This window comes from Melanostigma gelatinosum, assembly GCF_949748355.1.
Source record: "Melanostigma gelatinosum genome assembly, chromosome: 19".
Classification (NCBI taxonomy): domain Eukaryota; kingdom Metazoa; phylum Chordata; class Actinopteri; order Perciformes; family Zoarcidae; genus Melanostigma; species Melanostigma gelatinosum.
The window spans coordinates 15688302-15714277 of NC_136652.1; the positions used below are offsets into that span (position 1 = coordinate 15688302).

Sequence of the window (25976 nt, forward strand, 5' to 3'; positions counted from 1 at the left end):
AGTGCTCGTCAACAAGGTGCTTAAAAAACCCAGTTTACTGCAGTGGAGACCTGTACTCATGCAACATTGAGGCCGAGCCAAACAAATGGTTTGGACCCAAAGACTGATTATCATTATCATTCATTCATTATCAGAGTAGATTCACTTATGACAACAAATCAGGAAAGAAAAGGACACTTTTGTTTGTTGTATTATGTTTACAATCACCACTGGAGAGAGTACATCTGAGGATTATAAATTGTTTTTGATACAATTGCACATGTCTGGCGAAGTGAAATAGTGAGTAATGTGCAAGCATCACTTCAGTTTTCAGACGGTGCATCATTGTGGCTGTTTACTACAGAGCTCACGGTGACCCTGGATGATCTCTTGAACTGATGCCGGGTCATCCAGCGTGCTGAGGTCCCCCACCCCGTCCAGGTCCCGCTCCACCACTTTCCGCAGCACTCGGCGCATTATCTTACCCGAGCGTGTCTTCGGCAGCCGCTGGGCGAACTGCGAGAACGACGTGACTTAAGTAGAAGTTGGTATCGAATGTGAATTTAAAGACGGTGGGACAGAATTACCTGGATGAAGTCTGGACAGGCGTACTTGGCGATCTTTTTAGATACCATGTCGTGTAGCTGCTGACGCAGGTCCGCCCCCTGGTCCACATCCTGTTTTAGCACCACAAAGGCATAAACCCCTGACAACAAAGAGAAGCCTTTACTAGAATAGACATTCCTGTTTAACATGGGTTTTTTTGACTGACTTCTTGCTCACCTTGTCCTTTGATGTTGTGCGAGTACCCTATGACAGCAGACTCAGCCACTGCAGAGCATTGAGTCTGTTACAGAAATTTTTAAATATCTTGATAAATACTTCTCGCATAGCGCCACCAAACAGTACAATTTCCATTTGAACTGTTGTAAGTTTGAGCAAAGGTGAGAGGTCAATGCTTCCATAGCATACTGGTAAATTAATGTTCGTTATTGATCGGCCTTACCATGACATCCTCTATCTCCGCCGTCCCAATCCTGTGACCGCTCACGTTGATGACGTCATCGAGGCGGCCTGTGATCTGGTAATAACCCTCCTGAGAGCGATAGGCGCCATCACCAGTAAAGAAGTAACCTATTGGCACAGAGAGAGATGTAAAGACTTGAGTTTGTGTCTTAGGAAACGGCATACAAGGAGACGGTTGTTTATCCCGAACACGTCTTACTGTACCAGGATGAGGCTGACAGTAGGTCTCAATGAATCTCTGGTGGTTGTTGTGAATGGTTCGGGCCATGCCAGGCCAGGGCTGAGCTATGCACAGAGCTCCAGATGTGTGGTTGGAAGTCAGCACATTTCCCTGAAATAAATATTAAGAATAGTGGTAATGTTAACGCAAGAAACAAGGACAACAAACTAATTATGAATTAAAAGTAACGAATCAATGTCATGAATGCAAAAAAAGGATTTTGGTTGGAGCACAAACAATATCTTAACATAATTGTGCTAAAAAGTGTCACACAGCGCATGTCATTTTAAGCATCGTATGATCAGTGAGAGGTAATTGATGCAACAACTAGACAAGAGGAAGAGAGATGAGCCACCACTCCAACTGTCTGCGCAATCTGTGCAAAATCTGCAACAGCCACAAAGTAGTACGACAGATTTTTAATAGGGAGTGATGGGTGGGAGCAGGGTGGGTATCAAAAGTGACACAGCTGGTGAATATTTTATAATCCTAATCTGACCCTCCCTCCAGGCCATTCCCAGACTCCAATATTTTCAGGGACGACACACACACACACACACACACACACACACACCTCCGTGTCCATGAGCACGGGCTTAATGCCAAAGAAAGGTCTCATAGCCATTCCTGGGACAATCTCTGCGTCTGGTTCTGACGGCCTTGGGCTGATGCAGATGCCGCCTGTCTCTGTGAACACAGAGCAAAACAAATTGTAAAGCTGCTATTTTATCTAAAGAAAACTGTTGACTGTCCATAAATCCCATTAAAAGACCAAAACAGACAATGTGTTTGTCAGGTTTTCTTTCTAACTGTCCTTCACTGTGGTACTCAGCCCTGAACCCGTTGGTGTCTCCTAAAGATGTACATGGTCACAATAATTTATACATCAGGAATACAGATTGAGAGTAATTTAAGCAAATACACAACTGTAAAGCAATGGGGTTTTTTTTAAAAGCACTGGAGCAGCGCTAAAAACAGAACGGGGGATGAAGAGTAAAATAAAGGGACAGGAGCAGACGGTAAACGACGGTTAACTAACAGTCTGTAAACCTAGATGCCCTTGATACGCTGAAAGATGTCGATTGTGGAATTATCAGCCACACGGAGTAAATTAAAGTAGGTTTTCCTGGACCTCAGGGACCCTGGCAATCCGCCTGGTGGTGTTGGTGGCAACGGTGCTGGACACGGCAGAGGGGCCCCGTTGTTAAGTAGGACACGACAGATGATCCCACAATAGCATTAGCAACCGGCATCCTGTTCAAATCAACTGCCACTGTGAGACTAACATTTAGTATCGCTTTTTTCGACATACAATATTATGACTGTTTCCGACATGCTATACTTTGAACTTTTGATGAAATCTTTTGGGCATACTACAATATGACTTTTTTTAATCATCCCTTTGTGTTTAAATAGGTTAGGAATTACAACTTGTAGACAGTTACTAGTTACGGTATATAGTCACGAAGCACCTTGCAAGTTTCGCAGGGATTATTGCTCGTGATGTTGCTAAAGTTAGAGTTCTGTGGACAACTCAGCAGTTTTATGTGGAAGTGAGATTGAATATTGTTTTATGTGACCCTCACACATATGCTGGCTACCTAAATTACACTCAGTCATCCAAACTGTGAGAGCCCCAATATTAAAATATTTTCTACTTTATTGCCGTTAGATGCTACAAAGCTTCGTTCACCGCCTGTCCTCTTGCAGACTCTCATATCTAGTCCTGTATGATCCAACACGGAGGCCGTATGCCAACAGCGGATCAAAATCTAATTTTCTCTCTAAACAGGCTACTTTCTCCCAGATCAACCAAATGGCATTCATGAATAATGCCACTTAGTCCTAATTGGAAACACTGGTCCTGGAAAATAACATAATATAATCCTTTTTGCTGAAGTAGGGTATTTGGGTCATATCTGTCTGTAATTCTCAAACTCATGATGCTCTGATGTTTAATTATAGGTTTTTGCCATTTGTATGGTAATTAATGCAACTTTACCTCATTTGGTCGTTGCTTAATCTAATTTGAGGGGACTGCGGATAAAACGCAGTCAGGTCTTGTGTTCATCTGTAAAATGTATTCTATTCACAAAACCATCTGATTTCAAACATGTCATGATATACCATCATAAGCTACTTTAGTAAGGGAACAGTAATTATTCTTTGGTGACATCAGAGGTAATCTATAGATGAAGGTTGATGTGTCACACCAAGGGCAATTACTGTAATTATACTGTCACTGTAATGTATAAAAGCACAGTATAGTATTGTTTCTATTTCACTCTTGTGTAAAAAGTCAAATGCAGTCAAAATGGAATTAAACTTGTGATTTAGTTCATGCCTCTGCAACCAAAACCAGATGTTCTACTCTGGGAAGAAAACATCTGGTTTGATTGCAGGAATCCAGAGTGAATGAAAAACCTTCCCTCATTTTGTGTGCACGCACACACCTACTGTAACATTGTGTATGTATAGTTACACACGACTGCAGGCTTGTTATGTAACACTGTTATTGTTGGAGAGATGGAGCAAACTGTTCTTCCCCTTTAAGGGTTTTAGTGTCTGCAGACGTGGCTGTGCTCAGGAAGGAGTGAATGAACTTCACTGCCCTAACAAGCAGTGAAGAGCAGTGAGACTCACAGCACGAGACTAAACCAAGTTCAATCACTCACAATGTTCTGGTTCATGGGATTTGTACTTTGACAAATGACCCAGCCGATTATAAAAACGATCATGAATACATTTCTTGTTAATTTTTTGATCAATAAATTGACTAATTCTTCCGAGGCTACAGCGACTGTTAAATAAGGAAGACAAAGATGCCTTTCCATCCACCTCTTTTTACTGTAAATGCATTTATTTACGGAAAAAAACAACTGATTCTCACTTGATTTCTTGCCTTTATTTAGTGAATTGTGGTCCCATTTTGAGTAAAATAGACGATTAAGCGGGGTATGCTTTAGGGCATGGCTACTTTGTGATTGACAGTTTGCAAACCAAGACGTTGCTTGTTATGGGAGTTGTCCGTGTTTTCGCAAAGCCTTATTCAAAGTTCAGTTGTACTTTGCTACGCCCTCTCGTTTTCCTTCTGGTTGCAAAAAAACAAGATGGTGACAGCTAAATACCAAGACGTCAACAGCAGTTCACAAACCAACGGGTGACGTCACGGTGACCACATCCACTTCTTGTGAACTATGATATGGTATCATGGTTCTGCTTATCATGATGAACAAACTCCTAAATCTCCCATAACTGTAGTGGAAGGAAACAAGCATTCATTTGCATTTCATTTTTCTCAAAATTCTGTGAAAATTTGCAGTGACTTCAGATGGAAACCTGGCTAATGTGGTTTCAATGTGTCAGCGTTACCAAGCAACAGCTAATAAATGCCACACCGTGTATTCCCACTTACCTGTTTGCCACCAGGTGTCTACCACAGGGCAGCGGCCACCCCCAACGACTCTGTGGTACCACTCCCACGCGTCAGTGTTGATGGGCTCACCCACTGCAGACGGCAAAGGACAACTTCAGTCAGATGATGAAGTCATAAATAATTTTTCTTTCTATACTTTGCACACAAGGTGTGGGTGAGGATTTATATTCTTTGTTAAGCTTTGTGTTTTAACCCATCATGCTTCATGATGTAAGGGAACGGGTGTGTGTATGTATATGTATGTATGTGTCTCTGTGTGTGTGTGTTAGCATACAACTCATGCTGTGCCTTGCTATGGCATGTTGCCAGCAGACAGGGTTGACTTTCAATATACTTTCATGATGTAACCCAAATGTGCCGTTAATAGCAAAAGGAGGGAAAAGGGAAACAAAAAACACAGTTAGAAGAACATATTAGAGTAAAAAGGGAGATTATATGCTAAACAAACTTTACTGTCACTAAAACGTGGGACTACAGCTGTGATTTCTATTGACATCACATCCTTAAATTGGTCATACTATATGCTGCTATCCATTGAACATTAAAGCTGTGTCCATGCACAGCTGTGGTAAGCATGGTAGGTCAAACCTGAAATGCTGTAGATGTTTACAAAGAAACTATTTTCCTTTATCTTGTGATCTCTTGTGCCCACAATAGTATTTATAAAGCATCATGTTTGGCCTACCAGAGCCCAGAGTTTTGAGGGTGGAGCGGTCGTATTTGTGAACCCACTGGTCTCCGTACTTGAGCAGCAGGCGGATCGCTGTGGGAGCCCCGTAAAACTGGTTTATCTGAAGTCTCTGCACCATCTCCCAGTACCTTCCTGTGAACAACATGACATGTCGAAATCAGCACGGACAAAAGAGATATTCCACAACGTGTTGTAGGAAACTAAATATCTGAACCAGGAATGAGAGCATCAGCCTGAGAAGTAAGACTTTCACTCGTGGCGTGTTTCACCTCGACTACAACAAGGTGTGTGTGCTGACGACTGTGTATAGAGAAGTCCTAATTATAGAAGTTCAACTTCAATTGTAAACAGTTGTTCATATACAAAGACACGAGAATGCAGAGCTCTTGGCAAAGGACAGGAATACTTAGCGGATGTCTGCCCACGCACTTCACACAGACGCATAACATTTTATACTAACAATCATAAAAATGCCATTGTGATACCATTAGAGCGAACAGAGTTTGGAAGGTTTTACTGTGCACATACACGTACAACAATTAGAATCAGAGAATCTTTGTAATGTAAGAAGGGTTTTCTTCTTTCTATGGATTGGAGAACCAGTCTGATACATTCCTAACGTTTGCTGACGTTCATACCTGGGTCGGGGTAAATGGGAGTGCTCTCAAAAAGGACAGTGGTTCCCCCGTTGGCTAGAGGGCCGTAGACACTGTAACTGTGTCCCGTTATCCAGCCAATATCTGCCACACAGCCGAACACGTCTCCATCATGGTAGCCGAAGACATACTGGTGACGAGAGGGAAGATTGGATAAAAAAATAGAAGATATTTTCATTTTATCTAACTGAAATGGAAGGAGTCTCTTTCTGTGTGTTTGTATTCGTACTGTTTGCAAGTGTATTTGATATATCTTCATTTAAAACAGAAATAAAAACGTTACATAAATTCATCATGCTAAAACGAATCAGGCTGAGATTTCCTCTAAAAATGGACGATGATAAGAAAATGAGTCGCTTTACATGCGTGCAGATGCAGGTCGTGGTTGATGTTACCCTGTGTGTGAGTGCAGCATACAGCAGGTATCCAGCCTGAGTGTGGACGAGTCCTTTGGGTTTCCCTGTGCTGCCGGATGTATAAAGCAGGAACAAGACGTCCTCACTGTCCATGGCAGCTGGCTCACACACCGAATCCTCCTTTAGCATCTCCTGCACGACAGAATGACTTTAAAGGGTTTTTGTGTAACATGGTTGCAACACAGCCTAACTTTTTAAGATGCTGGAAGAGAACATTTTTACCCTCATGAAGGCGTTAAGATTAGTGCTGAAACATCAAGCTGACAGGGCAACATCATCCCATTTTTCCTCTTAAAAGATCAGTTGATTCAGATCCAGTTAGTCCAGTGAATCAATTTTCACCGACAACAATTTAGATTATTAATTTTTAAGCCAACTTTATTCAATCTTTAATCTGTATTTATGCAGGGAGGTGACACGGATCAGTCGTAGTCCTCTGGTGTCGGCATCAACGTCTTAATCAAGATCCGATCGGTCTGATCTCTCACCTCCTCCATGGCGACGTCCCTGGCTGTCATGGCGACCGGATTCTCTGTTCTCATGGCAACAAACACCTGCTTTACTGCCGGGCAGCTGTGAATCGCCGCATCCACCGTCGTCTTCAGCTCGGTGACTTTACCGCCTCTGACGCCCTGGTTCACCGTGATGACGGTGCTGGACTGGGCTGAAGATGTGATGCACAGGAAAATCAGACTGCTGACTTGAATGGTTATCAATTTAACAAACTCTGTATGTCAATTCAACATTATTGTGGTGGGTCACATCACAAACAAAGGTCTTACACATGATGTTCTTGCTTTTTCACTGAACATATCTGCTGCTAGAAGCAAGGTTAACAGGAAGACAGTTGCAGCCCTTAAAACTAAAACAAAAAGCACCAAAATGCTCAGTGAAGCTGAAGGGAACTGCAGAATCGTGCGATCGTCCTCTGAGGATTCTTCGCTACATGCGACCGTTCTCACATTACACATAGTCCTTTGATCGATAACATAAGATATTAGTTCAGCATCCGCAGGCCAGTCAAACTGTCTCACCGTCTCGTATTCGCTCTGCAAGGGCTTCAGCACTGAACCCTACAAACACCACGTTGTGTGCTGCACCGATGCGGGCGCAGGCCAACATGGACGCCACAGCCAGAGGGCAGGTAGGCATGTAGATGGTGACACAGTCGCCTCTCTTCACGCCGCGCCGCCTTAACAGGTTACCTAGGCGGCATGTCATCTCCAGCAGCTGCCTGTAAAAGAGGTATCAATGAGCTACACTGCGAGGCGAGAGGAGGAACAACAACACACACATCGAATCCAACCTGCTGACCTGTAGGTGAACTTGACCTCTGACCCCGGCTCATCCCTCTCCCAGATCAGGGCCACCTTCTCTGGACAGGTGTGTACGTGGCGGTCCAGGCAGTTCACTGCATGTACCAATAAATTAGCCAAATACACACAGAAAACTTCATATTATCTGCCACGTTAACGTGTTGCGTTCAAGTCACTTTGAATATGTAGTATATGCGGAGAGAGACTGGTTTGCATAATGATGCCTTCGCTGTCTCTGTGTGCGATTCTGAGAAAGCTGCACGGAAACTGCCTCAGATTATGACTCGACCGCAAAATCACTTTATTATATCGACCAAATCCATTTATTCAACTGGTATTTACTGGCCGTATTGTAATGAAACGTGAAGATACTCTCACCGGACACATTCAGCTGTCCTCCTTCAAACCACTTGATTCTCCCCCGGCTCAGGTCACAGTCCTGGACTGTGTGGAAAGGACGGCTCCAGCTGAGTCTCTCGCGCGCCGCAGCGGCCCAGAAGCTCTCACTGTTGTTGACTGAGAACTCCTGCAACGCCGAGCGGTCCGACACGCCTTCGAACCCCGCAGCCTCCGGCATAAACGCCGCAACGTTGCATCTCCAGCGACCCAAAATATGGATATAATATTTGGAGACCTGTCGACAAAAGGAAGTAACAATGTACTTCGAAGTGCATCCGCAAGGCAGCCACATAATGACCGTGAACGTGTTCTGTACACCGTCGCTTCCTGCTGTTCGACTTTCTGACAATAGAGTTTTTATGCACTTTCGGAAGTTACTCTGCTCTGGAAAACCCCGGAGAAGAAGCGCTGAAGGAGTGACGCATTAAAGGGCGGTACAAAACTCATGTGACGACTATTCTTAGAAAGTATGCCTATAACAGTCCACAGCTGGATTTTCTTTCAGTTTCGGTTCACGTGGACGATTGTTGGCAACAGTTTTGACAACCAGGCTTACAAGTTGAATATAAAATATATTTTGCATTTCAAAAGTTTTAACTACTGGACACAGGATTCGTTGGTAGTTGTGATGACAAGTCATGAACTGAGATTTACAGCTGCACAGACAAAACTGTTTTCTAGTGTCAAACGCATTCTGCACAGTGAAGCTCAAACATTAAAACAGTGACTTTAAATATCAGTAACTTTTAATTAGACTACAGTTACATTCATACAGAGACAGACACAGATAATGAATGTTAACTGGACAGTGTTAACTATTGGACAATATTTTCAGTATGTACATCACAAACGTTGCAACAGATAAAAAGTAACCAAAGGATTTAATCTTGTTTCGTAATCCAGCTGTGTGCTTTTCAGTCACCCGACTGAAATCACAGGGAGGTCAGAGGTCACAGTCATCATTAATGCCTCTGGTGCAGGTTTTGCTTTAGATGCATCTTTAAAAAAAAACGGAAAAAAAAACAGGTGACTTGCCTCAAAAAACATCTTTACCCTCAACTGTCGCATAAAATTAGCTGCCATGGTCACAGAACTGCAAGTGTAACAATTTTAAAGAAAATAAATAGACATATATTTAACGCTGCTCGTTATTAGAACATCTGCAGTAAATGCTAGAGAAGCATTTCTGCGCTCCAGCCTCCTACAGAAACAGACATGATAAGGTTGGGTAGTTTGGTTGGAGTTTGTTATATTTAGATATTTCTAAGAGCAGTGAGAAAGAAATAATCTCAACCCTCCAAAGTACCTTTTTTTCAAATTCGTTACCTAATAAGTAATCTCTAATAATTTGACATTTATTTATCTCTGTAATATTTGATCTGCAGGTTTGAAGTTCAGTCTTAAGTTTATGGGCGTCTCCATAACTTCTCTGAAATGTTTGCAGACTCCACTCTGCAGGTATTTCTTCCCCCACCCATCAGTCTGTATCCTGCAGCTCTTTTTTCAGTCACACTTCAACACCTCTGGTGTTTCCTGCTCCGACACATCGTCCTCAGCTTCCTCTTTATGAGTCACGTGGCCGTTTGTTCTGTCGGACACATTCCCGAGCACCTTAGCACTGTGCTCCTGTGCCTTCGCTCGCAGCGCAGCAATACTGTTCTCCCTCAATTCCTCCTTGGAAATTGATGCGTTGGCAGTGTCTTTAATTCGTTTCTCCATCTCTTCCTCCATCACTTTGTCCGCTGGTTTCTCCTGTGTTGTTGTTGGTGGTGGTGGCGTCAGGCTGCAGGGTTTTCCAGGAGAGGTGTGTGTGGTTTCAACCGACTTCTTGTGCATGCCTGGGGGGGGAACGGACATGAATATATTTCAGTTAGTTTGCATAGGAGGGTTAGATAATGCAACAGTTATAGTTTGAGGTATTGGTGCATTTAGGTTTAGAAAAATCCCACCGATAAATTGCACCTATTTTACCTCACAATCAGGAAATTGTGTATGTACTGGAGGTGTTTGACATTGAAGTAAAGTGTGAAAGAGAATGGGTATAGAACCTCTTATTCAATTAGAGGCGCCTAATTGATTTAACCTAATCAATTGACATGAGGAGAGAGAGGACACGTGGTCTAATCTGTCCTGATTAAGTAGGATTATCACTGTATCGACATGCGGACACTTTTATTGGCTCCTAACGAGCCGGGTTTAGCTCCCACTTCCTGTCAGAGTACAGCTTAATCCCGCTTTTCATACGACACAAACTAATATAGCAGGTTTTCTTTGGATCTGCAGTACAAGCTCTCATTTTACCACAAAAGAAATGGGCCAACAGCAGTGAAGATGGTCCTAAAGTACTACACCTCATGTGTGCTTCAGCCAAATAAAAAGACTTTGCAAGGTTGATTTTCACAAAATGAGCCTCAATAATGATATTAAACAAAAAGGGGGAATATCTATGACTCACGATCAATAAAGGACATTTTTGACAGCATATATTGCGACTCATAGGAGAAGCACACGTGTTACTTATATTACCGATGGCTCTCTCATAATTAAAGTGTCCCAGCCACAACAGTGTGACACTGAGCCCAGCATGCACAATACCAGGACCTGAAGCAGCTTAATGCAATTCATTCATCACAATTTACATTATCTGTGCTTTTCCTTCTGTGACATGTTAAAATGTCCCCCATACAAACATTTTTTTTTTTTTTTAAAGCCATCTAAAATGATCCCTGTTGCCATGTAATAACCATTTACCTAATAACCACGGCGCATAGGACTCAGTGACGCCCTCCTTGGCTGACTTGAGGATGGACTCCGGCAGTGGGATGGAGTGACGGACCATGGCTCCATACAGGCCGTACTCCGCCATCACGCTGCTGCGACCCCAACACTTCTCCCTTTTCCTCCACTTGGCCCTGCGGTTCTGAAACCACACCTGGAGAGATGAAAGGTCAGATAAAAGGGTTCGATTACGTTTACGGTGTATAACCAATGCATGCAGTTTTATTCTCTATGGTCTGGGCAATCATTATTAATTGCGACCGGACCAGAACACCATTTTTTTTAATCTTGACTCATTTTAATCTTGACTCATGTATAGGTCTTTTATTTACTCAAAATGTGTACAAAATAGCTTTGTCACACAAGTCCTGAAATTCAGTGTTTAATATTTCATTTAATTTCCCCCTTCAATGCTTAATTTACACAATATCTTGTCTTTTCTTAGTTGTGAATGCGTGTGTATGCGCGCGTGCATTATTCTCCTTCTGGCTCCTCAAATGCCTGAATTGATTTCCACCAAGCGAGACCTCGCAATAGCCTCAGCAACCTTGTGAATATGAATGAGGAAAACAGGAAAGGAATGATCATCCTAAAATGGCAGAGGAGGCAGGATGATATTATAGGGAATGGTGTGTGTGTGTGTGTGAGACAGAAAGAGAAGTGTCTGTGTGCGAGAGTGAAATGTGTGTGTGCGCTACGCAGGCCTGGAATTAAAAACGATCAACGCCGAGCCTGGAAAGCTATTCAGGTAGATCTGATGATAACCTCCATCTCATAAAAAGATGAGCCTCAGATGAGCAATCATGCCTTCTGACAGCACCAGTGTGAGTGTGCATGGCGGTGTGTGTGTGTGTGTGTGTGTGTGTGTAGCTTCCTGAGGAGAGGTGACCCCGGGGGCGAAGAGGCTGATTGAAAAATAAGTTAATTTGCAGGGCCGATCGATGGGAGACAGGCGCTCAAATATCACGGGAAATTAAAATGCTCATAGCAGCCAGTCAGAGCCCTCTGCTCAGCCGCTGACCTGTGCCAATTAATTTCTATGTAGTTATCATTTCATCTCAGGGTGGCGGCCCGCTCTCTCGCAGCGAAAGAGGTGATAAGTTCCCCTCAATTAACTAATTATTACACTGAGCTGGTGAATTGGCTGCTAATGTGAAAGCAGAAGGCATCGTGAGGATGATGGAGCAGCTGACTTGTGGCTGAATATTTCCTTTTGCATTCTTCATTGCTTTGTAACCTGAATTTGTGGCTTGTTAACTTTAAGATGAAATTATTAAAAACGTCAAATATTTAATAGAAAATGATTTGACTGAATTTACACGTTTTATTGTAAAAAAGTTATTTTTCTGTCTCATTGTCCCTCTTTAAGATGATTAAAGCATCTTTGGGATTTGAAATGTAAAACAGAGCATACATATCTGCACACTGCACAGACATTAGTGCATAACACACCTGTATTCTGTCCTCTGGTAGCTCAGTTTTCATGGAGAGCATTTCTCGGGCGTACACATCTGGGTAGTGAGCTTCATTAAAAGCTTTCTCCAGTTCCTCCAGCTGATAGGAAGTGAAAATGGTTCTGCAGACAAAAAAAAAGAGAACATATAAATAAGAACCCCTCTACAATTTATATTGTGACATTTGTTCAATTTTGTACCATTTAAAATAAGTCTAAAAATGAAATACAATTTTTTTATTGTGTTTTTCTTGCACTACATTTTAAATAAAAATCAAGATAGTGTCAAATGAAAAGTACAGATTTCAAATTGTATGGAACAATTTTAGAAGTAGCAACGCAGCCAGAAACAGAAACGATGGAAGACAAGTAGGCCTTTCATTCTTTCATCGTTGTTTACCAAAGACATTAAAAAAAACAAATCATAAATACACAGTTCGATTTTTCTATCCCCATCACACGTATTCGTTTTCATTTCTAACGAATAAATCTAGCAAAAATGTATTTTTAGAAAGACAGCCGAGGAATTCCAGATGACTTTAAGGCTAATATATATATAAAATATAATCATCACACACGTTTAATAATTAAATACAATTCAAGTGTGTGAGGTTTTTCTCCTTCTAGTGGGGTGGGGGGGGGGGGGGGTATGACACCAAACGAAAGCCTTACGTGATTTCACGAACTCAAAGCCGAATATAATGTACGCCTAAAAAAATAAATCATACATCGTTCGATTATCTCGTTTTTGTTGCTTCACCTGTGTCGTCGTTTCTTCCGTTTCTTGCTCTGACTCACTGAGGATTTAGAGAATTTCTGATCTCCGGAGGAAAGACTCATGTCATCAGATTCTGTGAGGAAACAAAGCAGTGATCAATTCAAAATACTGGAACATCAAATAACAACAATCCTAACATTGTGTTATAGCTACACGAAATATGGTAAAGTATCCTCATCTTTAAAAAATAAAATTTATTGACGCAACATTGTTATTTCAGAATATTGAGTCTTCAGCGCGTCTTTTCCCCTCCAGTTAATATATAATAAAAAAGTATTTATTGGACTAGTTATTTTGAAACAAATATTTTAGTTATACCTCTAGATTTTATTCCATCTTTCCCCCATTTTTCAAATAAAATAAAACTATAAAGATGCATCCGATTTTTTTTCCCCTTTTGAAATCACTCATGCGCTTGCAATCTTTTGTGCAACACCTTTCTGTCATTCCCTCCCTCTTGTTCACAATAACCACGCATAGGCAGTAGAAGCACCCTATGATATGAATCAATCTCTGCATTGAGTTAGAGTTAACAGGCCTAATCTTAAACACTCACCGGAGCTGGCGGAGTGCTGCGCATCCATCTGAGAGTCCATGTGCGCCGCTCTGTGCAGCGGCTGCAGGTGCACATTTTGCGCCTCTGCAAGCACCTCCAGAAAAGCAGGCTGGCTGTAAAACGAGTGTATTCCCTCTGGTCCCAGCAAACCCATACCGACCCCGAGACCCCCGTGTCCGAGGGACCTTGCGGCCAGGACGTGCGCAGTGTGCGGGAGAACCTCCAGCGGCCGCCTCTGCATAACCGCCGGCGGCTCCTTGTTGAGGCCGAGCAGCTCCTGGATCCCAAAGCCGGTGCGCCGGTGCACCGTGGGGGCCATCTTCCAGACTGGAGGCGGCTGCTGGGATCCCCCGTGGTTCACGCTGTTTTGTGAGGCAGACTTCTGTTTATTCTCGGTGTCTGAGAGCACAACTCCCTCTTTCCCCGTCATGGCGGTGAGATTCCACTATTTGTTTTCCACTCACTCCGAAAAAAAAGAGCCAGAGTCCCTGATGCAATCAGCACCGTGATGCTCCTTTATCTCTCTGCCCTCCTCTCTGCTGCGCCTTTTAACCAACGGGCAACAGGCGGCAGCCAATCACAAGGAGGGAGGGAACCCCACGCTGAAGTTTGCACGAGCCCTATGAGGCTTCATTAAAGTAAATAATACAATTTCAGACAATGAAATGTGACAAAACAACATGTCATATTTGCCTTTTTGCCAAGACACTGCTGAGGATGTGGTTGTCACATATTAAAAGGTTTGCTGACAGCAGAACACATTTATAGAGATGAATTATTTTGTTTTCTACAGAAGGTCAATCTAAAGTTTGATCCCATAAATGTGACGTCAGCAGACTAAAATCGTAAACACTCAAGAGTTTTAGGCTTTTTTTTTTGTTGCTAAATGAGAGTTTGGTCCTGACTAACAGAAGAGAGAGTGAAAGTGTTTACATATCTTGTGAGAATTCGTTTCATAAAAATCAACGAAAGAAGAACGAACTGGTCTTACTTCAGTGTAACTCTTCATATTTGTCGTTGATCAGAGTCACTGGCTCGTCAAACAGCCGGAGTAAATCAGCCAGATCAATCCCTCAAATCGAGCAAAATCAGCTTAATTTGCTGCACGTTTGTCCTCATTCAAACAGTGGCGTCACTGCTGAAATGGAGTAGCGAGGAACCTTTATGGACGAAAAATACTGAGAAGCAAAGAATAGAAGTAATTTCAGACTTATTTTGACTAAATCTGCTGCTTTGCTAAATAAAACACATTTTATATTAGCCTATAATATAAATGGAGGTAGAAGTATCATTTCGATGTTATATAACAATAATAAAATGAGTAATTCCTGCCATAAAAAAAATAATGTTTAATACCATTCACAACATGAATCTATGACACAGTACAGGTTATAATTTAAAAAGATGAGCAATGTTATTAGTTCAGTGTACAATTAGTCTTCATAAACCAGCTTTCTGTATTTAAATATTTTCCAATACGTATGCCAATATGGAGGCTAATCTATTTACAAAAGCTACAACAACAAAAAAAAGAGTTTCAGAGGTCAAATGAATAGAAACACTCACAAACTCACATTAGCCAATTTCTCTACCAGTTCATTCATCAATTCCGCTTCTTATTAGGAGAACTGCACACTGATTGATCCGTTACCAGCTCGAGCTCTCTCCAACGTCCCATATAACCCACACTTTAATTTGCATATTCTAATTAGGTTTGCGCACTAAACGTTTTGTCTTTGGTGGCAGTCTGCGCATCTGTTGATAGATTATTAAGCGTTGTTCCTTCTCTAACGGGTCACATGATAAAGAGTACAATATCCCAGTGCAGGGTATTTAGGACACACCAGGGTGGCAATTAAAAATGAGACAAACAACGCCGGAGCACCAACAGATTTATTCACCCCGTGTTTTTATGTTTGAGGTCCGATATCAAACAACAACAAAAAGTTGTAACACAAACTGAGAAGTCACGCAGTGTTTCAGCGCACAAATCGTGAAAGTAAGCGCAAAGACATTTCGGTGTGATTTCAGGGGAAATCATCCGCAGCGTCTCTTCACACTCGTTCATCACATATTTAAACCTCAGCTCAAATTCAAACCCACTCAAATGTGAAATGAAGTGAAAATACTCTCATTTTCCACAAACCTACTCCTCTCTAATCAGTTGTTATTCAATTATTGCGGAGTTTCAATCGTTCGGAGATAATGTGCGGCACACTTCGGACATCTGGACGGATAATTACGACGAGGAGAGTTTATGGAGATGAGTGGACGCGCGCGATGGAAGCCCAGATACAAGTCTTCTCAATGGGACATGTGGTGATGAATAAATAAATATATATAGGCGGTTCCGGCGGGACTGTTTGGCAGCCGTGCGTCAGGCTGTCGTGGCGGCCAAACCCACAACAGATTTAGTGCCGGTTTGTAATCTGAGATGTGATCAAGAGATGCGGCTTCACCCGGTCAAGTCAATTATGAGGCTCCATGTTGCTTTGTGTGTCACTATAGGCTGCACCTCCGTGCAAGAGAAGAGACTATGGGCCTGCATCTAAGGGGGAAACAATACATCAAGTAAAAATGCGGTGATATGAATGTCAAAAGACGATCATCTGTTCGGATATTTGCTTTAATACATATTTGAGCTCGTATTTGTCAGAGTCAGTGTAAAATTATAGATTACAATCTTCACAATAGAAAAAAATTGTTAAGTGTTTGATGTGTTAAAAATAAATAAATATAAATAAAATGCCCCAGATGTTATAAAGAGCTAGTGAAAGAGAGAGGGGCAAAGCAACCGAGATTACCTTCCGCATCTCGTGAGATGCTATTCGAGAGACATTTCATTAGGTGAATGAAGAGATCAATGCCATACCAACAGCTATGCTAATGAGGTTTCTCCATCACCCACACACACACACACACACACACGCGCACACACACACGGAAGGATGACATGCATGAATCACATCCTTCCACTCAGATCAGGATGCAGCAACACCATGTTGCATCCTGAGCATCACATCCCACTGCAGCTTCTTAAAACCTCCTTCACTCAAGGTTCATCTCCATCTTGTTACTTTACAAACATCTGTGTTCAGAAAAAAATCCAAAATCAGCACTTAACACAAAGAGAGAGGAAGCACGAATCATGATTATCAGATTCAGGAAAACATGAATATCATTTGAGAGTTCATAGGCAACCTGACTGTAGACATTTTTCCTGTTATGCACATTTAATAGGAATCACTGAAGGGCCTTTTCATCCTTTTTTAAATTTTAGAACAATAAAACGAAAACATATTTAACATCTGTCTAATTTAACTGTTAGTTTGCACATTAATAAACTACTTTGAATTCTGAGCCGCATGAATTCGGTTCTTCTTTATTTTCTTTATGAAACCATTTGAAATGGTTTCAGTCTGACTGTACTGCTGCAATGACGTCTTTGACCAACACAAACACATCACATGCACCAGCAATTTAAACAGCGACTTGTAATCTGGGTTTAAGTAAATGATGCTAAGGTCCGATATGATATTATCACGATATGTCACGATATGATCTTATTGTAATTTCAAACATTTTGCGATGCGCCGAGTGTTGCGATAAAATATATTGCGATTTATTATATTTTTAAAATTGCAAACGCATGCAGTTTGTCAACTGTTTTATCCAATAACTTAAAGTTTTCACTTGTTTCATCTCATTCTAATCATTTTTATTGCAGCAAAATGGGTTCGTCAGTCAAGCAAACAGACCAATTCATGAATTTCTATTTGCAACATTAACAGTTTATATAATAAAAGATCGATACCGGTTGTCCGTGATACAAAATTGCCACGCATAATATTGCGATCCTATGCGATTGAGATTTTTCCCCGACCCAAAGGCATGGCAGTCTGTAAGCAATGGTTTCATTGTTCACTTTATTCATCATGATTGAGTGAATCCACTCATTTGGTATTCTTTGAAGCACTCCTTGTAGGATGAACCATATAAACTAAAACCAGAGACGATGATAAACTCTGCAGCGAAAGATTGCTGTATTCTGGTCAGCAGAAATTTTCACACAACAAAATAGTGGAATCAAGTTTCATAAAAACTAATACGAACTACAACGAGATGTGGAGGTGCAGACGGCATGAGAATGCATGACTAAAGACTTCTGTCACTGACGTCAACAGACATGGTGGCAATCTCTGCATCTTCAGTTTGACGACATTCACTTTTAACCATAATGCAAAAAAACAAATCAGCATTTGCTTCAAAAGTGACAAGACTGAACCTCCATCAATGAGTTGAACATAACAAGCAGCTGCACTGCTGTTCAGATCACCGTCTGTACATCAAAGCTGCAAAGGAACAACAAAAGAAAGAGAAGTTAAAGTTGACACCATGACGAGACAAACAGGACCTCTGACATTACTTTCAAGTGTATATTACTGTAGAACATATCGCGAATTAGAATTCTTTCAGCGCAGCATAACAACATATTTGAGGTAACAACAGTCTGAGAGTTTCTGCAGCTCTTTCTGTCTGATCCATCGTTGTGCTTGTTTGAGGCGCCATGAATGGTTCTTCTAATCTAGCTAATTGCTGTTTCCCATGAGCTTGGCATTTAAGAAGAAGAGCTGGGTCACCAAGCAGCCGTTGATCAAAACATCCTATTAAGGTGAAGAAACAAAAGACTCTCACAACCCGAACAATGTGCCACTGCTGATTCAAGAGTTTGCTCTGTGGGCACAAACCATTAATTAGGGCAATAACTTCATGCTATTGCCGTTCTAGCGTCTCCATTTCTGTATGAGTGCATCTATTTATGCTCTGAAGTTTTGTCGGGGTCTCCGACTTGCAGAGTGTGCCGCATTCCCCCGTTCCATGTGCAGATGTGTTATTGGCGTAATGAGGAAAATACTTTGGGGAAACGTGGGAGAGAGAGAGAGAGACTCCCAAACCCTAAAACCTTCCTGACAAAATAATATTCCTCATTGTAGCTACTCATAACGAGAATTGACATAATTACTTGGGGCCCATTTCTTGTCTAATTAGCAGACTTCCACAGTGGACAGGGACCAGCAGTTAGACGGGAATCGGACAGGCATGGCAGTAGCAACACAAAAAAGGGGCCTCTGCTTTCAGCGTAATTAGGTGAGACAATGCCCCCGACTGTTTTGAGGTATGGCAGCGGCTCAGCGCTGGGGCCGAGCTGGCGAGCGGACGCCCCGTGAGCTACGTCTCCCCGAGACCCTAATAAGCCCCTAATTGTCTTCTTTTTTTAATTTTTATTATTCACATGAGCAGCACCAGCAGACATAAAGACAGACTATTCTTGGTCTCCTGCAGAGAGCGTTTCCCTCGTCCTGCAGGACGGGAGAGATTTGAGTTGACTCACTAAGGACCTTCGGCCTCAAACTTCGGACAACTTGTGTTAATGTCCTGTGACAGCGTCCCAAAACCTGGAGAGCTGCCAACATGTCGAAACAGAAACACAGGAGCAGCTCGGTTTCTGTACGGACAGCCAAGGTGCACCAGAAATGACTTCATAACATGTTTTGGTTTAATGGATGCCAAAAAAACTGTTGAAAACGCTGATGAGAGAAGTGAGAGTGAACCAAAACAGTGAAACTGGGGGCTGTAACACCAAAACAATGAGCTAATTTATTTCGTATAGATTGTTTCCTCTTCGAAGCCAGAACTGAACTTGATATTATCGTCATCAAATTCACTTTCTTTTTTCCAGCAGCTTAAGAACACTTTGAACCACAAGCAGCTGGACTCAACAGGCTGCATTTCAACACTGAGCTTGTTTAAATCCCCCCCCCCCCTCCACAAACACACACACACACACTCCATATGTTCGAGGCCACTTCAAATGGCAGGTGGTACCCAGAAGACTCAATATTTCACAACTCCCTCTCTCCAACATCCCCTGCAGTCAAGGCCTCTCCGCTCAGAGGAACGTCACTCTGATGTGCCCTCACTCCTTTAATTAGCTGTCAATTAGGGCAAATGAATCAACTCTTCGCCTAATTAAGCAATGCCACCAGGCAGCTCCCATACACAGGCCATTGTGTGATAAGCATGAGAAAACCACAGCTAGCAAACTCGCTTTGGATCACGAGTGCAACTTAACGATCACACTGACACACTGTATTCAGGGAGCTGTGTGTGTGTGTACGGGAGGGTAAAGTTACACACTTAATGCTACAGTGATCAGGCAATGCTAATTTATTTTACTGAAATATTCTGTTATTTTATGCATCTTGAGCACCATGATAGCTTTCGTCTTGCACCATTTCCTATTTGTAACATTTACAAAGACGCACAGAACTAAAAACAAGCACTGAACTCTCTATTTAGTTCTCCAATTGTTTCTAATCTTCTAATCCCCAAATAGCTCCTATAGTTTCCCATCTGATTGAGATTGCTGCTCTGTGGACTGAACACCAGCTTCTTCTTTACTGACATCATGTCATTCATGCCACGCTGGATGATTTAAACGGCCACTGTATTTTGTGATGCATTTTAAGAGCATGTGAACTCTTTTCTGGTTGATTTCCAGGTGTGTCTTTTCTTTTTCCAATTCCAAAAGTGTCATTTTGTAGAATATTTGAATAACACAGAACTTTAGGTCTTTAGCTGTGACCTTCCTTCTGTCAGACAACTTTCTGATCCGGCTGAACGAGACATTTCTTGACACTGAACAGAGTTTTGATTGCATTTTTCTATTTCTTATGATTTCCCTGGGATTAATAGCCTCATACTCCAGAAAAAGATGTTGTCATGCAGTCCACATACTTCATTGACAGTCGGCGTGGAAATGTAATTGCTACAAACATCTGTTCACGTCTGACTCTCAAGACAAGGGCCTGCTTTTCATTCTTAAGAGTGAGATTTTTTTTCACAGTTGACTGAATAAAGTATTGGCACCGCCTTTGATTTTAAGTCAAGTTGTCACCAACACTTTGTCACAGTTCACTGAATTTAGCTTCTACATTTTCACTTAATACAGTCATCTTTCAAGGCTGCGTCACGTCTGAGAAAGAGCTTATGACCACAAACTAAAATCTCATTTTTTGATTCAAAGGGGACGAGTTATTTTACACAAGATGATGAATTTTGCAAAACGTCAAGTGGGCTTCCGTTTAAACAATCTGCACCTCGCTGGGGCTCGGTCTTTGTTCAGGTCACCTATGCAGCTCATACAGTTAGTGTGGTAATAAATCAATTCGTTCAACATTAAGAATAAAGATACATTGACGTTCATCTTATAATGGCTGCAGAGTCGTCAGTAGGATTTAATAAATGCTGAGGCCACCAACCAAAACACAGAAAAGAGAGTCATGAACTTTCTAATTATTTTAATTAGAGCAAAAAAAATGATCCACGGTGTTAACGGTTTTTCACAGTAAAACATAAATTCTTTCGAGGTCTGTATGTGCATGCTGGTTCACGCAAACAGAGTGATGGACGGACGCTTTATGTCATGAAGAAGCAAACTCATTTTCAGGCCCTTGAGCAGTACAGCCATGTTGCCTCCCTCCCTCCAGCAGCCACTCTGGACCATTACAGGCTGTAATTGTTATTTAATGGATTAAACATTCATCCTTCCTGTGCAAACCCCCAGTGGGCCGGATGACAGCCCCACCATGTTCACACAGCTAAACACCCCCCCCCCCCCCCAATTGCACACACACTTCGACGCTCATTTGACGGCAGTGTTTGTGCTTAAAATTCAATTACCCACTTATTGATAGCTCTCTGGGGTGCTGGAGAAGTGGACACGGTGCTGGTGGAGGTGTGGATGATTTCCCAGGAGGCCTCAGTCTCCGCACATCTCCAGCTGGATCTATTTCATGGCTTTATTCATCAGCGGCAGACGCAGATGGAGCAGAAGCAGCCGTCGTACACCTGCACACACCAGCGCACCGCACGCAGACACAGACAGACAGAGTGGTGCTTCAAACTACACACAGAATTTATTATTGTATGCCGACAGTGTAAGAGCAACAAGACATTTGGTGAGCTTTATCGGACAGTTATGAAAATGGAAAATTGTAAATAAAATATCCCCAGAACATAACTATGTTATGAAGAAAGGGCATAACAACACATTTTAGAGATTCAACTAAAAAACATTTTTAGTGTTGAATAATCTATCAATTATTTAATCGATACATTTAGTCCATAAAATTACTAATGAACACAATTTACAAGATCTTTACTGTAAATTAGTTATTTCATCCAACTGACGTTCCAAAAATAAAGCTGCAACGATATATATATATATATATATAAATGATAGTAATGTTCTCTCCACCTGCTCTGGTCGTGAGTGTAGAATTCAAAAGCAAATCCATATTCACCTCTATACTGTCTCCAAACATTTATGAGGGAAAAGCTGTTTGTTTCATCGCTTTAGATGCAACAAATCAGCACTTGACTCTGCATTCAAAGCTACAGGTAGCCCCACAGGTTAGCCACGCGTCTTCAAGTCCCCTGAGGCCTCCGCGGGACACCTCGGCTTGCCGCTGGCCTCGTTCCCCCCCGCTAATTACAGCACTCATCTCCACTCTCCCATGAGACGGCACCGCTCTGATGACGAGACGCTGCACAGTTTGGAGCTCTGCATCACGAGGCAACAGCTGGGGCTGCACGTCAATACCCGTAAGGGGGGGGGGGGGGGATGTTTGGGGGAAGCACAATGATTTTGTAGCCATTTTGCAGAAGCCTCCCAAACTCTGATGTAGCGATTGCGTCTCAACATGCAGCCTGAGGTCAGATATCCAACATCATCTAACCAAGATAAGGATGAATCTTGTTGTCCTTTCATGCGACAGGGTCAGACTACAGCTTACACGTCCCAAAGGATGTCACTGGATCGATGAGCTCTGTACATACTGTACTCCTCTCGGTGTGATTGCACCGAGTGTTCATTAGCAGGATGCTGTGCTTTAATGGCCTGCACAGTTCTGTCGGCCGTAAATCTCCAGACTCCTCCCAGGTTTGCTCCCCTGTCTCATCAAAGGACTGTGAAGAACGAAGTCAGCGTGATGAAAAAGAGAATGAGGAGTCCTCCTCCTCCTCCTCCTCCTCCTCCTCCTCCTCCTCCTCCTCCTCCTCCTCCTCCTCCTCCTCCTCCTCCTCCTCCTCCTCCTCCTCCTCCTCCTCCTCCTCCTCCTCCTCCTCCTCCTCCTCCTCCTCCTCCTCCTCCTCCTCCTCCTCCTCCTCCTCCTCCTCCTCCTCCTCCTCCTCCTCCTCCTCCTCCTCCTCCTCCTCCTCCTCCTCCTCCTCCTCCTCCTCCTCCTCCCAGAAGAAAGAAAAAAAGACACGCGGGATCTCGCCAAGACACACTGGACATGCTGATGATGAGCCTGCTGCCCAAAGATGGTAAACTCAGTGTGTTGTTCTGTCAGATCCAAATGGGGGTTTGAGTGAGTAAGGTGAAGACTCAAAGGCAGAGTCAGACAGGCGAGGGACGAGCCAGGTAGACGAAAAACATGGAGCTGGAGCACAAAGCCATGACGCTGCACTGACAATCAGGCTGCTAACTAGTGTCTGTGGCCATGTTTACAGTATACTGCTTATTGAAAGGCTGATTAAGGGCATTGAGGAGTCAGTGTGTGTTGGCAGGTGAGAATCATGTGACTCACTGAGGACTACTACTGGATCTGCAGGGAACAGCAGCAATGGTGCTGAAGAAGTGCTCAGATCTCTACTTGGGTAAAAGTAGCAATAAGACAAAGAAACGCTCCGTCACAAGCAAAGTAACAGCAGTTAACAAAAGGTGCAACAAGTAGAATTACTCATTGTGCAGTAACAGTCCATTTCACATCGTGCGTTTGTATTAATTAAATGAACAAAATGTTCATTTTATACAAGTAAAGTACAAGAATCTCAAAATTGTACCATGGTACAGGACTTCAATATGTACTCAACATTCCACCACTGAGCAGCAGTGACTACAATGTCAGATTGCGACTGGTGGCACCGCATTTTTTGCACTCACATGCCTACATGTACGTAAAACCGCAGAAGGCTCTCACTAGAGCCATAGTTTGGTTTGTCCATTCTGGGCTACTGTAGAAACATGGATGTGCAACACAGCGGACCCTGTGAAGAAGACCCGCTCCGTTTAAACTAACAAAAACACAATGATTCTTCGTTTCAGCTGACTATACACAAACAAAATCATAGTTATAAAGACTTTATTCCGTTACTGCATAAAGCGCCACCAAAATGCTACACACTGGCCCTTTAAGAGGAGATGTTTTCTTCAGGAGCCAACAAAAGCAACCTTGAACCTTGACTTCTCATCAAACTCCTTCAAGGTTTACGTGGACTGTATCTGTATTGATTGTTGCTGTTCTGGCACTTTTAAGCACAGCAGTTACCAAATGTAGCCGACTTTTTTCTTCCAGGTTCTAATAGTCATTTTTTTACATAAGCTCAAGGCACATTACCAAAACATTTTGTACAGCAGTCTTCCTCAAGGGCTACACAATAAATACCTCAATTCATCCAAAAAGACGCCAAGGATGAAATATGTTGACTCTCTCTTTGGATGTTCTACCAATAACTAGGCAGTCACAGCCACAATTGATTCAAGTTGGATGAATCTATTTGAAACCCGAGACCAGATATGTTACACTGCTGGTTGCAGTAGGTCTTATTCTTTCAGAGGGGCTAATTGTCAGAACATGTTGTTTGACAGTTGGATGATGTCATGGTCTGACCAGCGAGTGTGGGGCAGTGGAGAGTGACATGTTGCTGCGTCCCCATTCAGTCAGACCTTCTTTTTTTCTGCAGTTCCAGGTCAAGAAATTTAGGTCAGAGAACAATGCACTCTCTCCGTTAGACCGTAGCGGGGTGCCAGAGCCCCTCTCATGCTCCCCTCTGACCCTCATCCCAAGCCTTCACATCCAACCACTCAACACGTTACACTTGGCAGACACACCAAAACCCCCCGAGGATTTGAGTTCGGAGAGCTGTTTTATACCTTTGAATAAAGCAGGGTGGGGAGTCACCATGTGGTTAGATATAACATTACACTTCTTTATTTTTAAGTATGTAGACTCTGAGGTCATGTCCTCGTCCTTGTGTTTTTGATTTAAGGAGGAGATTTTAGGTTGCTTCAAGCATCGAATTAAATATTCAATTTCAGGTCAATAAATAAACAGATTAGGAAGGAGGTTCTGTAGATTTCCTCATCAGAATTGTATTCTGATGAGTCTAAAGAATATTTTTAAATTTAATTGAATAAAACAATATATGAAAAATCCAGAGGTTTGTCTTCTGGTTTATCTGTGTATGTCAGTTGGTCTGATGTTTCTTTTGATTATTTACAGTTGCCAATATCCTGCCAATATCATAAAATAACACTAAATAAAATGAGTTTTAATATCCATAGGCCTTTTAATTATAGAGAGCTTTGAAACAGCCTGCACGCATCCAAAATCTGGCTCAAGAGGGAGAAAAATGTAATATTGTATACAGTGATTTTATATGATAGTCTGATTAAGTTAAACATCAATAGGCAACAAAAAAGACACTCAACAGTCCGAATAAATACTTTGCAGCATGTGTGTAGCCTAAAACTGATTAGAAAAAATAAACATACACACCCACCTTCCTCTGTGTAGCTTCACTAGAACAACTCACTCAGATAATAAATATCTGGACACCAGACAGACCTGTCGCGTGAAAAACAGCCAAATGAAGCATCACGTACGAACAATAAAAACTCTACAGCTGCTGCAGCCACACACTCAGTGTGTTACTCACCTGTCTGACCGTAGACTGTGTCAAACACGGTCTGAACGGCATTTTGGCAGCTTCGTGAACCGTGAAGTCCTCCTCAGTCTGTTCTGAGCTTCAACTAACGTCACAAACAGGAGAAAGTCCTCACATCACTGCTGGTAAAAAAATAATTAAAAAAAAAAGTCCCTCAAAAGTCACAACTAGAGGATCAGCATGACAGCATTTAGCATTTTGGCTAATTTTGACCCAGAATGCACCTGTTGTTCGCATCGGAACGTTAGTTGGGCGTGGCTGTTTGGGGTCAGCGGTACACCTGCACCCCTGTACGCCCAGTGTGGCGCATTAAACCTGTGATTATTTATCTATTAATTATTTTTTACCGATGCCGAGGTGAAATAATGCTAACCCATAATTACATTTGTATATGTTTAATTTTATTGCAATGTTGAATTTACAGGTCATATCATTTTTTTTGTTGACAAATATTAAAATACACATATAATTCTCAGAGG

At 42.3% G+C, this 25976-nt stretch overlaps 2 protein-coding genes across 6 annotated transcripts; both read right to left on the reverse strand.

Annotated features, from left to right (window-relative positions):
• Positions 1–15: 15 nt before the first annotated feature.
• Positions 16–8518, reverse strand: LOC306793643 (acetyl-coenzyme A synthetase 2-like, mitochondrial). 5 transcript variants are annotated; one of them, XM_079291340.1, is made up of 14 exons: positions 8119–8518; positions 7739–7835; positions 7459–7658; positions 6913–7088; positions 6404–6556; positions 5991–6138; positions 5347–5484; positions 4641–4733; positions 1800–1912; positions 1210–1336; positions 986–1113; positions 763–826; positions 567–685; positions 16–495 (listed from the first exon to the last, which is right to left on the reverse strand). In XM_079291340.1, exons 1-14 carry the CDS (start codon positions 8429–8431, stop codon positions 322–324), a joined length of 2043 nt encoding a protein of 680 aa, XP_079147466.1. In that variant the 5' UTR covers positions 8432–8518; the 3' UTR covers positions 16–321. The 5 variants fall into 5 exon arrangements, 3 of the variants coding, with proteins under 3 accessions (XP_079147466.1, XP_079147467.1, XP_079147468.1); XM_079291341.1 differs by having other exon boundaries at positions 360–495; positions 567–656; XR_013772892.1 differs by lacking the exon at positions 16–495 and having other exon boundaries at positions 594–656; positions 1205–1336.
• Positions 8519–9642: 1124 nt separating this feature from the next.
• On the reverse strand, positions 9643–14134 carry LOC306793546 (visual system homeobox 2-like; the record flags this gene model as incomplete). The annotated part of the gene is made up of 5 exons (XM_079291189.1): positions 9643–9977; positions 10891–11071; positions 12370–12493; positions 13131–13221; positions 13705–14134. The coding sequence occupies 5 exons, from the start codon at positions 14132–14134 to the stop codon at positions 9643–9645; spliced, it is 1161 nt and encodes a 386-aa protein (XP_079147315.1).
• Positions 14135–25976: the final 11842 nt, after the last annotated feature.

Coding starts and splice junctions, on each gene's coding strand:
- LOC306793643 (XM_079291340.1), bottom strand. CDS start 8,431: ATGTGGCTGCCTTGCGGATGCACTTCGAAGTACATTGTTACTTCCTTT. Junction 6,557..6,912: donor GGGACGTCGCCATGGAGGAG/GTGAGAGATCAG, acceptor TCTGTCGTGCAG/GAGATGCTAAAGGAGGATTC. Junction 1,114..1,209: donor CTACTGTCAGCCTCATCCTG/GTACAGTAAGAC, acceptor CTGTGCCAATAG/GTTACTTCTTTACTGGTGAT.